This window comes from Bufo gargarizans, chromosome 4 (genome assembly GCF_014858855.1).
Source record: "Bufo gargarizans isolate SCDJY-AF-19 chromosome 4, ASM1485885v1, whole genome shotgun sequence".
In the NCBI taxonomy this organism is placed as follows: Eukaryota; Metazoa; Chordata; class Amphibia; order Anura; family Bufonidae; genus Bufo; species Bufo gargarizans.
Genome location: NC_058083.1, coordinates 479,652,931 through 479,669,813, shown reverse-complemented (window position 1 = coordinate 479,669,813; position 16,883 = coordinate 479,652,931). Strand labels below are relative to the sequence as shown.

The following is a 16,883-nucleotide window of genomic DNA, read 5'->3' as shown; positions in this document are numbered from 1 at the left end:
CCCGGCCAGTTAGTACTCTGCTGTGTACAGGCTCATGCACACGACCGTTGTTTGGTGGTCCGCAAATTGTGGATCCGCAAAACACAGATACTGCCCATGTTCGTTCTGCATTAAGCATCTGGCCCCTAATAGAACAGTCCTATCCTTGTCCATAATGTGGATATGTTCTATTTATTTTATTTTTTTGCAGAACAGACATAAGGACCCAGAATGCACACTGAGTCATATCCATGTTTTTTTTTTTTTGTTTTTTTTTTCATACGCCACGAAAAAACAAACTGAATGAATACGGGCATCCGTTTGTGTGCATGAGCACACTAAAAGAACCCCCGAAACACATGTCTAAAAATGGGCCCCTCTTCCTCTTGGAGGAGTCTCTGGTTTGCCTGACATGAGCTAATTTGCCTTTAAGGGTCCCTACACTTAAACTGCAGATTTGTGTGCAGAAAATCTGCACAAAAAACGGACGCTTTTTATCTCTGTTTTTGCACTTTTTTTGTTCCAGATTTAACATACAAAAAAAAATGCGACAACAGTTGACATGCAGAAGATTTCTAAATCTAAGACCAGCGTTTTAGACACCGATCTTAATAACCCCTATAGCTGGCGGTGGATCCGCTGCAGCTGCGAAGAGGCGCCGGCCTCTCCATAACTTCGGCGCATCCAGCTTCCGAGCTGTCTTACATATAGACAATTTTCTACACCTAAAACAGGCCTAGAAAATGATGAATGAGGTGGGCCTGCCGGCTCGTCCCCTTCCCTGCCCACTTTTAAAATTTTTTTTTTTAAGACCTGGAGTGAGCGGGAAAAAGTCGTAGATTGCAGCGCAAAGGACCGTTGCGCCAGAAATATGCCAAATAACAAATGACCCCCAAAGTGTCTATGAGATCTATCTAATGGCGTACACTTTGCTGGTCCTGTATTAGGGCTCCTGCACATGACCATATGTATTTTGTGGTCCTTAAAACACAGATCCTGAAAAAAATACAGATGCTGCGGATTTTAAAATTTCAAATTCTCATAGAATGCAATGTAAATGACCTACTTTGTGGATTTTCCACACGCAATCCTGATGGTGTGCATTTAGCCTAAGGTTTTTTAGTTTTTTTTTGCGGACCCATTATAACAGTGCCTATTACATGAATTACAAGAATTGGACATATATTCTATCTTTTTTGCGGGACTGTGGAACGGATATATACGGTTGCGGACAGCGCATGGTGTGCTGTCAGCATTTTTTGCGACCCTATTGAAATGAATGGTTCCGCATCCAAAAAATGTGGATGCGGACCAGAAATATGGTGGTGTGAATGGGGCCATAGGCGTATGATCTGGTTTGCAGATTCTGGATGCGTGGGTGATGATTTTGCTCCCCTGCCTTGGAATAGCTTTCTTAGATCTCCTGTTGCATGCTCCGAGGTCTCGTCAGCTTTTTCCTCTGCACGTTCAGTAAATGATCTCCTTTCTTCCTGTCCCTGCAGCGTTGTGACACCTCGGGGTTAATCATTGGCCCAGGACAGATATAACAGCCTACCTGGAAGAGGACAGAGAACAAACTCCCAGCTCAGCAGAAGGAAGAGATTGGCAGAAGCATTCCCCTCCTCTGACCGTCTCCGTTTACCAGCGTGGGGGCTCGACCTGTGGCTTGTTTCTTCACTTGGGAATCCATCTGGCATATGCACGCTGACCCGATCTATATATATACAGTATATGCCTTACTTCGAGCTGCTCAAGCTCTGACATCTTTAAATGAAACAGCGGTTATAAGTCTCTGAGAGCACCCTTTGGACACAAGGCAAGATGGGAGCACAAGGGCAGGGATATGGCTACTACCGGACGGTCATCTTCGGGGCCATGTTTGTGGGCTACACCCTCTACTACTTCAATCGCAAGACCTTCTCTTTTGTCATGCCATCTGTAATGCAGGAAATAAAACTGGACAAGGATGATTTGGGTAAGTGGCCTTTTGCTTTACTGTCTGCCGCCATATCATACAATGTGCAGATTCCGGAGTTCTCGGTAACTTTACTCCGCCGAGTCAGCATAAAGTGAAACTCCGCTCCCCCATCAGCAATTTGGAATAAATTTTGATTAAAAGCAAAATTCTGAATGACAGCGAAAGAGCTGACCTTTGGGACAAGGGAAAAGAGACTGGTTGTTTTCTGATCATGCCCATGATGACCACACGGTCAGTAAACTGAACAGAGCATGCTGGGACATGTAGTAAAAAAGAGAAACCGGATAACGCAGTTTTTATTTTATATACTTTTAGGGCCATTGTAATAGCAGAATTTCTCTGCATACCAAAAGTCTTGATCTTCATTGTTAGAAAGGAGCGTTAGACTCTCCTGACATGTTTGCTGTAGTAACTACTTGCATTCCCCATGTAATATCAATTCTGGAGCATCTTTTCTTATAATCTTTGTTCCTCTGTTAGTCCTCCTAGAAACTGATGAATAACTTTACCATTTGCTTTATTAAAGGGGTATGTCCTTACATAGTCTGACACTGGCAGCACTGAATGGACAATGTTACAGCGTGCAGGGACAGACCCTCCTCAGCTATTAATTCATCTATGAATTTCTAGGAGGAATAACCAAGGAAGGGCACGGCATACTTATGAGACAAGGTGCTTCAAGGGTATATGCACATGGGACATTACATGTCCAATTAAGAATAATGCAGTCGGTTCTAGCAGCGAGTGGGGGTTATTTTATGTGTATAGATTTCATTTATTGTTTGTTTTTTGTTTTGTTTTTTCCATTTTCAGAAAAGACCTTTATTAATTTTTATACACTCATTGCCAAAAACATTCTGCACCTAGATAGAAATGTCAGATTGCTGCAAAACTTTGCATGCGGTTATGTCTCAGGGAGATATGTAAATGGTTACAGGTATGATCTGATAGACACTGGGTCTTGCCACAAGAGCTTCCCCCACTGCCCTTTAAAGAGGCTCACAGAGGTTACTTTTGGGTAGTGTGCCTCTTGGTGAGAGATCGTTGACTGCTAGACATGCCTCTACGACGCACTTGAAAATATTTTTCCCCATTGACAGACTTTGAGAGGGGATGCATCATTGGATTGAAAGAAGCAGAGCGGATGTTTCTATGAATTGCCCACCATCTAGGCAAGGGATCAGCAACCTCTGGCAATCCAGCTCTTCTGAAACTACAATTCCCAGAATCCTCCTTTCACTTCTATGCGAGTTACAAGAGCAGCTGAGTAAATGTGCATGCTGGGAGTTGTAGTTTCACAGCATCTGGAGTGCCGAAGGTTGCTGATCCCTGATCGAGGCCGTTGTAACTTAGCTGTTGGGAGCATCGGTTCTGTTTGGGATCCCACGATGGTTGGGTTTGTTTGGGGCCCTGGTGGTGAGCTCTCAATCCTGCCTTTGCTGTGGAGTGACACACTGTCCCAACTGCTGGCGGGATGATCTGGAGAGCCACCACGTACAACAGTCTGTAACCCCTAGTAGTGATACAGGGGACACTACCAGCTCAGCGATATATGCAGGACATCCTGCCATCACATGTGTTCCTCTCATGGCAGGGATTCTAACTAGTAGTTTTCAGCAGGCTAAGGGTGCATTCACACGACCATATAAATGGATCCGCATCCGTTCCGCACCCATTCATTTCAATGTTGTTCCGTTTTGCAGCCCCGCAAAAAAATATGGAGCATGTCCTATTCTTGTCCGCGCTTATGGACAAGAATGGGCATTCTCTATATAGCTCCGGCTATGTGCGGTCTGCAAAATGCGGAACGCACACGGCTGGAATCTGTGTTTTACGGATCCGCAATTTGCAGACCGCAAAACACTTAAGGTTGTGTGAATGCACACTAATGCTCAACCACACACAGCAAGGGATTCCCAGGAATGTCTCCACCAGATTACACTTCCTTGGCTGCCCGGTCACCAGATTTATCGCCAGTCAAGCATTTATGGGATCAGCTGAGATGCCAGCTTCAGCAACCTACGAGGGTGTAGGATCTACAGGCCCAGCTGTAACATCTGTGGACAAATGTACTGCAGGATACCATACAGAACCTGTATTCCTCCATGGCCAGCCATATCTCGTCTTGTATCCAGGCTAGAGGCCGCCTCTCGTCTTGTATCCAGGCTAGAGGCCGCCTCTCGTCTTGTATCCAGGCTAGAGGCCGCCTCTCGTCTTGTATCCAGGCTAGGCCTAGTTAGACCCATCAGCAGCCTCCTGCTATAGGCATCCTGCTGATCATCTGATCGGACACCTAACCATCACAAGCAATAAAGGTATAAAAGAAAAAAAAAGTATAAAAGCAATAAAGCTTGGTGAGTGCTGTGTACATGAGAACAGTGCAGACAGAGGTGGTCCACAGTCACTGCTAATAGACATTGGTGTAAGATTAAGGACCTGGACCGAACCGATCATGAGGACAGGGGCCCTGCACACCTTGTATGAATGGAATGGTAGGTCGAGGATGTGCACTTTACTCGCCTATCTTCGGCCTTCTCATACAGTTTGAATAATGCAGCATTGAACATGCTGGAGCTGTCATTCCATTCATATTGGGGCACAGGACCCCTGTTCATGTAATCGGTGGGAATCCCAGCAGTCTGACCAAAACATGAATAAGAAATAATTGCCACTTTTTATGCAGCAACCACGTTCCACATTTCCTAATTATTTTCCTGTCACTTTGTGACATGTTTGAAGTGGCACCAAAAGACTTTGCCTGGAGGTTGCATCACACGGATCACCATGTTTACTTCTTGAAGTCCTGTTCATAGTAAGTTGGTTGAAAAAGAGCTGTTGGTCGAGTTCTAGGGGTTGTCCAGGGTTAGAATAACATGGCTGTTTTTGTTTTCCAAAAAACTGTCCACAGTGTCCTCAGCCCCATTCACATTAGTAGAACTAAATTACAGTACCAGACACAACCTCTCCCAATTAAAAAAATACCAATTCTTAAGGGGGTTATCCAGCTCTTTGTAACTGATAACTCTGGATAGATCATCAGCATCTGATCAGTGGGGACCGACACCCAGGACCCCCGCCGATCAGCCGTTTGAGAAGGCCCCGGCGCTCCTTTGAGCACAGCAGCCTTCTCACTGCTTGTTCTAGGCCAGTAATGTCATGGCCATCAGTCATGAGGCCTAGGTGTAGGTCAGCTCCAATCACTTGAACGGGGCTGAGCTGTGCCTAGGTGACGTCTGCCCAAAAACAAATGCCGATCAACGATCTAGCTTGACGGCAAGGATTGTCCAGTAGGATCAAATGGAACAATCATCCTACTGTATGGGGGCCATTCATGCAGTTTGCATATTATTGGCAGTGCATCTTTATACAAGAGGATTTCCTTAACAAAAGGGGAGTTTTCTGCCTCGATAAAAGATGCAATCAGTGACAAACAATAATTTTATTTAGATCTTCACATCCTTGTTCATTAAGATGCTTGTGCCTATCTGTAATAAGTGACGATGTTGATAATGAATGTCCTATTTACCTATGAAAATTCGGTATTGAAGCAGATGTAACACACGTGAAGCTCGGTTATATAACTAGATCTGTATGTTGTCCACAGGTCTGATCACCAGCAGCCAGTCCGCAGCCTATGCAATCAGCAAGTTCATCAGCGGGGTCCTGTCTGACCAGATGAGTGCTCGCTGGCTCTTTTCTACAGGACTCTGCTTAGTGGGGGTGGTAAATGTGCTCTTTTCCTGGAGCTCCACTGTGTCCGTTTTTGCCATCCTCTGGTTCTTTAATGGTCTTGCACAAGGACTTGGCTGGCCGCCCTGTGGGAAGGTTCTTCGGAAGGTAAGTGTACAGCTGTTCGTTGGGTATCTGCAATTTTTGTAAAAAGATCATCAACACATTCACCAACGATTTACAGGAGTATTTACTTGCTTAGCTGCTAGTACTACAGGGAAGGAGGTACAATGGCTATGGATGCCTTTGTCAAGGAAAAAAAGATTTTTATATAATAGGCGTGATTTGAAATCTGCATTAAAGAGGATCTGTCACCTCGTCTGTTTTAATAGCTACACGCATTCCCCATGTAATAACAATTCTGAAGCATCTATTCTTATGGCTCTATGGTGTGCCATTCCTTTATTATTTCTACTAGAAGTTATGAATGAATTGCTAGCAGTCTGCAGTAAGGGTACAGAGGGGTGGTAACAATTTGGGGGTGTGTACCTGCACAGACTGACTCTATGCAATCAGTGCTGTCATTTGCAGACTGTGCAGAGACACTCCCAACTGGTTACCTCCCCTCTGTACCCTTACTGCAGACTGCTAGCAATTCATTCATAACTTCTAGTAGAAATAATACAGGAATGGCACAACATAGAGACATAAGAATAGCTTCTCCAGAATTGTTTTACATGGGGAATGCATGAAGCTATTAAAACAGGCATGTCAGGAGTGGTGACCGCAGAAAAACAGAATTGAATACTGTGCTGGACCCATACAAGGCACTTACTAATGTATTGTGATTGTCCATGTTGCCTCCTTTGCTGGCTGGATTATTTTTTTTCCATCACAGTATACACTGCTTGTATCCAGGGTTTAGGACCACCCTGCAGTCCAGCAGTGGTAGTTGTGCTTGCACACTATAGGAAAAAAGTGCCAGCCTCTCCGGTGGCTGGGGTTGCGCATAGGCACGCATGCGCAGCAGTTCCATCCCGGCCACCTCATATCCGCTCTGCAGTGGTGGTTGTAACTCCTGGAAACAAGCAGTGTATAATTGGGTGGAAAAATAAATCTAGCTTACATTAGTAAATGCCTTGTATTAACTTTGTCTATGTGATAAATAAAATGCCATTTACTGAAGGGAGACAACCCCTTTAAGATAATTGTGTCATTCATTCATTCAGTGTGTAACCCGCTCCCAGTTTCAGACTTTTGTGGATGTGCTCCTCACTGTAATATATGCTGCTTGTGAGCTCAGGATACTGCTGCTTTCACTAGCTTTAATTCATGCAATATGCAAGGACCTCCTCTTCCCTGGTGATATCTCTAGAGAAGGGAGAGGGAAAGCAAAGAGACAGAGATTAGATACTGTCAACCCCGCACAACAGCACCAGGAAATTGATTGTTAAACCAGACACAATGGGACACCATTAACTTAGCGATGTGTTGCTTCATTCTGCAAAAAAAAAATACTATTAAGGCTACTTTCACACTAGCGTTCGGGTGTCCGCTTGTGAGTTCCGTTTGAAGGGGCTCATAAGCGGACCCGAACGCATCCATACTGCCCTAATGCATTCTGAGTGGATGCGGATCCGCTCAGAATGCAGCAGTCTGGCAGCGTTCAGCCTCCGCTCCGCTCAGCAGGCGGACACCTGAACGCTGCTTGCAGCGTTCGGGTGTCCGCCTGGCCGTGCGGAGGCGTGCGGATCCGTCCAGACTTACAATGTAAGTCAATGGGGACGGATCCGTTTGAAGATGACACACTATGGCTCAATCTTCAAACGGATCCGTCCCCCATTGACTTTACATTGAAAGTCTGGACGGATCCGTCTGAGGCTACTTTCACACTTAGAAATATTTTAACATTATTATGCAGACGGATCCGTACTGAACGGAACCGCCGTCTGCATTATATGAGCGGATCTGTCTCAGACGGATCCGCTCTGAACGCAAGTGTGAAAGTAGCCTAAGGCCTCATGCACACGACCGTTGTGTGCATCCGCGGCCGTTGTTCCGTTTTCCGTTTTTTTCCGCTGACCCATTGACTTTCAATGGGTCCGGGGAAAAATCGGAAAATGCTCCGTTTGGCATCCGCAACCGTGATCCGTGTTTCCAGTCCGTGAAAAAAATAGGACCTGTCCTATTTTTTTCACGGACCCATTCAAATCAATGATTGTCATCCGTGATCCGTGTCCGTTTTTTCCTATCATTTCAAAGGCAAACTTGACTTAGATTTTTTTTTCATTTTTCATGTCCGTGGATCCTCCAAAAATCAAGGAAGACACACGGATCACGGAACAACGGAAACCGTTTTTGCGGACCGCAAATAAAAACGTCCGTGTGCATGAGTCTTAATCCATATTCCTGCCAGACCATCTCTCTCCTTGATTGACAGGGCCAGGTTCCTGCATATGTTTCCTGGCATTGTCAATCAAGAAGGAGAGGATGGGGGGCACAAGGTGGCTCTGGCATCTGAAGTAAAAATATATCCGGTATATATTGATTCTGAATAGATGCTTGCACATACAGTCATGTGAAAAAATTAGGACACCCTTTGAAAGCATGTGGTTTTTTGTAACATTTTTAATAAAACGTTATTTCATCTCCGTTTCAACAATACAGAGAGATTAAAGTAATCCAACTAAACAAAGAAAACTGAAGAAAAGTCTTTTCAAGATCTTCTGTAAATGTCATTCTACAAAAATGCCTATTCTAACTGAGGAAAAAGATAGGACACCCTCACATGTATTCCCTCTTAAATTGGCTCAGATCTCACACAGGTATATCACACCAGGTGCACATAATTAGTAGATCGTTACTCTGCATGTTGAATGAGGCTTGCCCTATTTAAACCTCAGACATTTAGTTTGGTGTGCTCCTGACTGTTGAAGTGAGAGTGAGCACCATGGTGAGAGCAAAAGAGCTGTCAGAGGACTTCAGAAAAAAGATTGTAGCAGCCTATGAGTCTGGGAAGGGATTTAAAAAGATCTCAAAAGATTTTGAAATCAGCCATTCCACTGTCCGGAAGATAGTCTACAAGTGGAGGGCTTTCAAAACAACTGCCAACATGCCCAGGACTGGTCGCCCCAGCAAGTTCACCCCAAGAGCAAACCGCAAGATGCTAAAAGAGGTCTCCAAAAACCCTAAAGTGTCATCTCGAGAACTACAGCAGGCTCTGGCTACTGTTGATGTAGAAGTACATGCCTCTACAATCAGAAAGAGACTGTACAAGTTTAACTTGCATGGGAGGTGTGCAAGGAGGAAACCTTTGCTTTCCAAGAGAAACATCGAGGCCAAACTGACATTTGCCAGAGATAAAGTTGACAAAGACCAGGACTTCTGGAATAATGTTCTTTGGACAGATGAGTCCAAAATTGAATTATTTGGACACAACAGCAGAGGACATGTTTGGCGTAAACCAAACACAGCATTCCAAGAAAAGAACCTCATACCAACTGTGAAGCATGGAGGTGGAAGTGTCATGGTTTGGGGCTGCTTTGCTGCAGCAGGACCTGGTCAGCTCACCATCATAGAATCCACGATGAATTCTACTGTGTATCAGAAGGTGCTTGAAGAACATGTGAGACCATCAGTTAGAAAATTAAAGCTGAAGCGGAACTGGACCATGCAACATGACAATGACCCAAAACATACTAGTAAATCAACCAAAGATTGGCTGAAAAAGAAGAAATGGAGAGTCCTGGAATGGCCAAGTCAAAGTCCAGATTTGAATCCCATTGAGATGCTGTGGGGTGACTTGAAAAGGGCTGTACGTGCAAGAAACCCCTCAAACATCTCACAGCTGAAAAAGTTCTGCATTGAGGAGTGGGGTAAAATTTCCTCAGACCAATGTCGAAGACTGGTAGATGGCTACAAGAACCGTCTCACTGCAGTTATTTCAGCCAAAGGAGGTAACACTCGCTATTAGGGGCAAGGGTGTCCTATCTTTTTCCTCAGTTAGAATAGGCATTTTTGTAGAATGACATTTACAGAAGATCTTGAAAAGACTTTTCTTCAGTTTTATTTGTTTAGTTGGATTACTTTAATCTATCTGTATTGTTGAAACGGAGATGAAATAACCTTTTATTAAAAATGTTACAAAAAACCACATGCTTTCAAAGGGTGTCCTAATTTTTTCACATGACTGTATGTCTCGTTGCCTCATTTGTAAGATAATCTTTGCACCTATTTTCCTCTTACCTTTCAGTGGTTCGAGCCTTCACAATTTGGCACATGGTGGGCAGTGCTGTCGTGCAGTATGAACCTCGCAGGAAGCCTAGGGCCTATTATTGCTACCCTAGTAGCGGCTAGTTACAGCTGGCGCAGTACCCTATCCTTCTCTGGTCTCATCTGCATTGGAGTGTCTGTGGTTTGTCTTATACTCATCAAGAATGAGCCGTCCGACGTGGGGCTTAAGAACATTGAGCTGGGGGCCAAGAAAGGGAAGAAAGGTGAACACATCTTATTTTGCCTTTGGTTATTTATATCCCACAGAAAACCTACAGGTGAAACTGGAAAAATTAGAATATCGTGCAAAAGTTCATTTATTTCAGTAATGCAACTTAAAAGGTGAAACTATATGAGATAGACTCATTACATGCAAAGCGAGGTATTTCAAGCCTTTATTTGTTATAATTTGGATGATTATGGCTTACAGCTTATGAAAACCCTAAAGTCGCAGTCTCAGAAAATTAGAATATTGTGAAAAGGTTCAATATTCTAGGCTCAAAGTGTCACACTCTAGTCAGCTAATTAATCCATACCCCCTGAGCAAAGGGAACCTGAGCCTATAAATTGTCTCTGTCTGGTTCAGTAGGAATCACAATCATGGGAAAGACTGCTGACCGGACAGTTGTGCAGAAAACCATCATTGACACCCTCCATAAAGGAGGGAAAGCCTCAAAAGGTAATTGCAAAAGAAGAAGTTGGATGTTCCCAAAGTGCTGTATCAAAGCACATTAATGGAAAGTTATGTGGAAGGGATAAATATGGAAGAAAAAGGTGCACAAGCAGCAGGGATGACCACAGCCTGGAGAGGATGGTCAGGAAAAGGCCATTCAAAAGTGTTGGGGACTTTCACAAGGAGTGGACTGAGGCTGGAGTTAGTGCATCAAGAGCCACCACACACAGACGGATCCTGGACATGGGCTCCAAATGTCGTATTCCTCTTGTCAAGCATCTCCTGAACAACAAACAACGTCAGAAGCGTCTTACCTGGGCTAAAGAGAAAAAGAACTGGTCTGTTGCTCAGTGGTCCGATTTTGGAGCACTTTATGCTTCCTTCCGCAGACTAGCTTTATGGAGATGTTGACTTAATTTTGCAGCAGGACTTGGCACCTGCCCACACTGCCAAAAGTACCAAAACCTGGTTCAGTGACCATGGGATTACTGTGCTTGATTGGCCAGCAAACTCGCCTGACCTGAACCCCATAGAGAATCTATAGGCATTGCCAAGAGAAAGATGAGACATGAGACCAAACAATGCAGAAGAGCTGCTATTAAGGCGTCCTGGTCTTCCATAACACCTCAGCAGTGCCATCGGCTGATAGCATCCATGCCACGCCGCACTGAGGGGCCCAAACCAAGTACTCAGTACATATGCATGATTATACTTTTCAGAGGTCCTACATTTTTCTATGTAACATCCTTTATTTTTTTTATTGATTTCATGTAATAATCTAATTTTCTGAGATTGTGACTTTGGGGTTTTCATAAGCTGTAAGCCATAATCATCCAAATTATAACAAATAAAGGCTTGAAATAACTCACTTTGCATGTAATGAATCTCGTGTTAGTTTCACCTTTAAGTTGCATTACTGAAATAAATGAACTTTGCACCATATTCTAATTTTTCGAGTTTCACCTGTACACGCCTAACCTGTTTTTCCACTTAACCTGATGACCTTTAGCTGTACATATACGCCATGTGGGTCCTGGTCTTTTTATAATCGCACTGTTGTAAATGTATAGCATGATTTTAAAGTGGTTTACACATTGAGGACCTATCCTCAATAGAAGGCTGCGGCGCCCCTGTGAGCACCGTGGCCTGCCCACAGCTTATGCAGCACAGCGCTGTACATTGTATAGTGGCTGTGCTTCAAATTGGGCTGAGTTGTGCCTAGGCCATGTAACCGATGAATGTGACATCACATGGGCTAGGAAGATGCTGGAGCGCCCAGAGGGCTGAGGAAAATTCATCAATATGTAAATCCTAGAGAACCCCTTTAAAGTTCCTGCTCTTGATATCTAGCAGGAGCAGGTCCTGTGCACATTTAGGACCAAAACACTGGTCTGACCCTGACGGCTCTGATTTGGATAATGTCAGACTGTGCAGGGCCACACCCCCAGCTGGTAACACCCAGTTGGACCGTCATTGCAAACAGCTAGTAATTCATTCATGACTTGTAGCCGGTATAATAGAGGAATGGCACAACACAGAGTCAAAAGAATAGATGCTCCAGAATTGTTATCACATGGGGGATGCAAGTAGTTACTAAACAGACATGTCAGGAGAGGGGGCAGCTCCTCTTTTATAATAACCCATGTGCCAAGACCAATTGCTGGCATGCTTGTTTAATGGTCCCTCTTGCTCATTTGTCCCCACAGAGAAATTGGAGACACAAAATATGTATTTTACAATGCTCACTACAGTTCACGTGAGGAGTCATTTGGACCTTGTGTTATACATGTTTTTTTCTTCATTTATTATCCTGTCCCTTCGGCTGCGATTCCAGGGTCCCAGTCTGCAGATGAGACCACTCTGAAAGAGTTCCTGCTCTCTCCTTACCTGTGGTTGCTGTGCGCTGGGTATCTGGTGGTATTTGGAGCGAAAACCTGCTGTACAGATTGGGGGCAGCTCTTCTTGATTCAAGACAAAGAGCAGTCCGCATTGATAGGTAAGTGGCCGACATGGACGTCATTTTCCTTCTTCTCTGCACATATAATTGCGTATAGTTTACACAAGTGATGTGTAATCCACAGCCAAATATCTATTCTCTGTCAGACATACATCGCTGCCACATGAGGCAGACTGAGGGTTCACCCCAGACTGTGGTGATTGTGGTGCAGCCACAGGGTTCTGACAAGCATTCAGGGGCATCAGGCATCATGGAGCTCCTGAAGATGGCAGGGAGTAATCTGTATGTACATACGGATAGACAATCCTATTCAGAAACCTGAACAACATGTACTGAGCACTTCAGGCACAAATCATCTTTATATTTTGACATGAAATATAAAATTTTCATTTTTTGTCTTTTGCAGGAAGCTCGTACATGAGCGCCCTAGAGGTGGGAGGTCTCCTAGGCAGTATTGCTGCAGGATTACTGTCCGACCGTGCTGTGGCAAAAGTAAGAAACGTGAATGCACCCATTACAAACTCAGCATTTTTTTGGGCAGTTTACAGCATAATGCTTTTACCTTTTAGGCCTAGTTCAGACTTCAGTTATTCGGTCAGTGATTTCCATCAGTGATTGTGAGCCAACAAACAGTGGAGCCTCCACAGAGATAAATTAGACCTGCACCTGGTTTCAGCTCACAATAAGGGCCCAGTCACACGGCCATATGAACGGGTCCCCACCCGTTCCGCAATTTTGCATAACGGGTGTGGACCCATTCATTTCAATGGGGCTGTAAAAGATGCGGACAGCACACAGTGTACAGTCCGCATCCGTAGTTCTGTTCTGCGGCCTGCAAAAAAAGATAGAACATGTCCTATTCTTGTCCGCAATTGCGGCTGATAGTGCCAGCCATGTGTGGTCTGCAAATTGCGGAACGCACATGGTCCAGCATCTGTGTTTTGCGGATCTGCAAAACAGTACGGTCATCTGAATGAGCCCTAACTGATGGAATCGCTAAAATGTGAACTAAGCTATACAGAAGACAGGTATCAAAAGAAGATCTAAGTCCTTTTTATCAGAAATTTTTTATGCCAGTTTGCACAACTATAAGGGGCGCTTATGAAATCTGATATCATAAGGCCTGTTTCAGATGTCTGCAACATGGCTAAATTTTTTGCGTCTGATATGGCCTCAATATCTGAACATTAAAGGGCTTGTGCAGGTGGTATATTATATAGATGACCTATCCTTAATACAGGTCATCGATATGTGATCAATGGGGGTGCCAGTTGTCGGACCTCCACTGTTCAGATATTGGTGACCGATCCTAACATGCGGCACCCACACCAAACAACTGCTTGGCGAGGAGGCGGTGCTCCATGCAGCGCTACTTTAGTTATTGCTCCATACACTTGTAATTACACTGCACTGCTGTGTACTGAAGAGGAATCGGCGCTCAAATGGAATGCTGCTTACTCTTCAAACAGCTGATCGGCAGCTGTGCCGGGTGTCTGATGCCCTCCGATCAGATATTGATGACCTATGCTGAGGATAGGTCATCAATATATACAGCCTGCACAACCCTTTAAGTGTACTGGACTAAACATAAAGGGGTGGGCCACTTCATAAAAAAAATATACCCTGTTTATTTACTGCCAAGAACAAGATTGGGTCCCATCACATTGTAAGGGAAATCTTAAAATATTATGTACAACAGAATCTGAAACTATGCCTGCCACTAAATACTCAGCTCCTGTATAAGGCCTTCCAAATGCAGTCTAACATGACCGAAACCATGACGGAATGATGCATTTGGCACTGTGCCGTGGCTTCCGTTATAAACGTCAACCATGACACTGCACCAGATCCATCATTCCTCCACGGTTTCCAGTCATGTTGACTGCATTTATTGCTAGTCTTCCCATAAAATATGATGGAAGTAGAGAAAGAGGGACCAAAGCAGGTGTGAACATAACCGTAATGAGCACTGAACAGAACTAGAGGGATCTATAATATGTATTTTTTATTATTTTTTATTATTTCACTTGCATTAACGGTTTTTCAATGTCCTTTCTGTGGTCACCATCAGGCAGGTTTGAAGAACTATGGCAACCCTCGTCACGGCCTGCTTCTGTCTATGATGGCCGGAATGGTTGTGTCTTTGTTTCTGTTCCGTGTTACAGTCACTCCAGGATCATCGAAGGTAAGGTAAAGCTTGGGCAGAAAGTTTTACTCTTTGTGCATGTCATTAGACCTAGCCTGGTGCAGTGCTTGCTCGATTTCTCATCTTCTCTCTTAATATGTATACGGTTTTCTTCTTTGCTCTTCACATTCTCTCAGGTTGACGGGATCTTGTCTCTCGCCCTCCAGCCTCTCGCTGAGATGTCCAATCTGAATGAACAAGAGGTTTCTGTCTTTCTTTGAATACGTCTGTTACTCCTTTCATTTAACTAAGGGTTGTAAATTGATGCTTCTCTCCTGGCTTTAAGGCTTGACCTCAAAGGGAAGGTGTCATCAGAAACTGACCTATTGTTTGAGTCTCATATTTTTATTTTTTAATTCTCCATGTTACTATCTATATTAAGAAATGTATATAATCCTGCAATTTTCACACTGACCACTAGGTCTAATAACAGGTCATGATTTCCTGTTGTGTACAGGTAATTTTTCAGTAGCTATCTTGTTATCACCATAGTCAGGATTACAATTACAAGTAACACCTCTACATAGATCCACCATTCACAGGAGGTGATATCACAGCTTATCAGCTCCTGGCTGACTGCTGCACAGGTCACAGAGCATGCCTAGAAAACTCTCCCATAGAAGTCAATGGAGTCTCCTCCTGACCATTGTGTCTATGGACCATGTGGCTGCTTTGAAAAGACAGGATGGGGGTCATTTACTATTCTGAAATACGCCTATATTAGGCGTATTTCAGGTGCAGATTGCGGTGCAAAGTTGCGCTGCTATCTACAATTTGCTCCGCTCTACAATTGTGGGCATGGCAAAGGAGATGGTCCGGCAGGCCCGTCTCATTCATAATTTTCTATACCTGTGTTAGGCGTAGAAAATATTCTAACTGTAAGACCGCAAGGAAGCTGTCTTACATTTAGAACTGGTGCTGGATGCGCTGAAGGTTTGGAGAGGCCGGCGCCTCTTCATAACTTTGGCAGAGCCAGCGCATGGCCTTTATTAAGACTGGCGTCTAAAACATGGTCTTAATAAATGTGCCCTGAAGTCTTTACATATTTTAGGCCTAGTTGCCGATGTGAAAACTGCAGATTTTTATGATTGTTTTTTAAATATAGATAGTGACATGGAAAATTACAAAAGCAATCGCCAAAAATTCTAGAACAAAAATATGCTTAACATAAAAACTCTATCATGTATAGATGTATATACGATGGGTCATTTTCTCATTACACGTTTCCTTTAAAGGAACAGTCCAGGCAACGCCAATACATTGTTATACATGGGTGATTCTTTCTTTATTGTTCTTGGAATCACGCACCGCCTTCACAGGTCCTGCACTTTGCCCGGAGTGCGCCTTTATTTTATAGACTGACAAATCATTCAGAATGTTGTAAAGCTATAAAACCCTAGAAAATATAGTAATAATGTTGTGTTGCTTGTAATACACTGACAGGACAGACCCAGCGTGCTGCAGTGCAACATGCTTTATCAGCTGATATACAGTCAAGGTCCTCTTGGGCTACTTTCACACTAGCGTTTTAGTTTTCCGGTATTGAGATCCATCATAGGGGCTCAATACCAAAAAAAAAAGCTTCAGTTTTGTCCCTATTCATTGTCAATGGGGACAAAACGGAACAGACCAAATTGCTCCAAAATGAATTCTGTTCCGTTTTTAGTTGTGTTCCCATACCAGAGAGCAAACCGCACCATGTTATAGTTTGCTTTCCGTTCTGGGATGCGGAGCAAGACCGATCTGGCATGACCCCCAATGCAAGTCAATGGGGACGGATCCGTTTTCTCTGCCACAATAGAAAATGTATCCGTCCTCCATTGATTTTTAATAGAGTTCATGACTGATCCGTCTTGGCTATGTTAAAGATAATACAACCGGATCTGTTCATTATCAGTAACGGAAGCGTTTTTTCCTGAACCCTGCCGGATCCAGCAAAAACGCCAGTGTGAAAGTAGCCTTAGATGGAGGAGTGATTATTGCCCAAATGTTCATTCCTGATCGTTGCCTTCTGTAAACACGTCCAGTTATCAAACCACAAATAATAGTTTGCTCATGTTTCATTGATCGCACCTTTTATACAGAAATAAATTTTTTGCCTGCAACACATAGCCCCATTTAAAGTAGAAAAGTATATGACTGGAGGGATTGAACATACAATCATACATAC

The 16,883-nt window shown here is 43.8% G+C and overlaps 1 protein-coding gene across 3 annotated transcripts in view; it reads left to right on the top strand.

The window, feature by feature from the left end:
* The window catches only part of SLC37A4 (solute carrier family 37 member 4), a 46,677-nt gene that overhangs the window by 12,255 nt on the left and 17,539 nt on the right, over positions 1-16,883 (top strand). For 2 of the 3 annotated variants that reach the window (XM_044288720.1, XM_044288721.1), the window contains exons 2-8: positions 1,482-1,954; positions 5,562-5,794; positions 9,879-10,122; positions 12,406-12,567; positions 12,935-13,020; positions 14,600-14,713; positions 14,851-14,916. In XM_044288720.1, the coding sequence (XP_044144655.1) occupies positions 1,801-1,954; positions 5,562-5,794; positions 9,879-10,122; positions 12,406-12,567; positions 12,935-13,020; positions 14,600-14,713; positions 14,851-14,916 (1,059 nt within the window). In that variant the 5' untranslated portion in view covers positions 1,482-1,800. The remainder of the gene's footprint in view (positions 1-1,481; positions 1,955-5,561; positions 5,795-9,878; positions 10,123-12,405; positions 12,568-12,934; positions 13,021-14,599; positions 14,714-14,850; positions 14,917-16,883) is intronic. The other variant, XM_044288722.1, reaches the window with a different exon arrangement.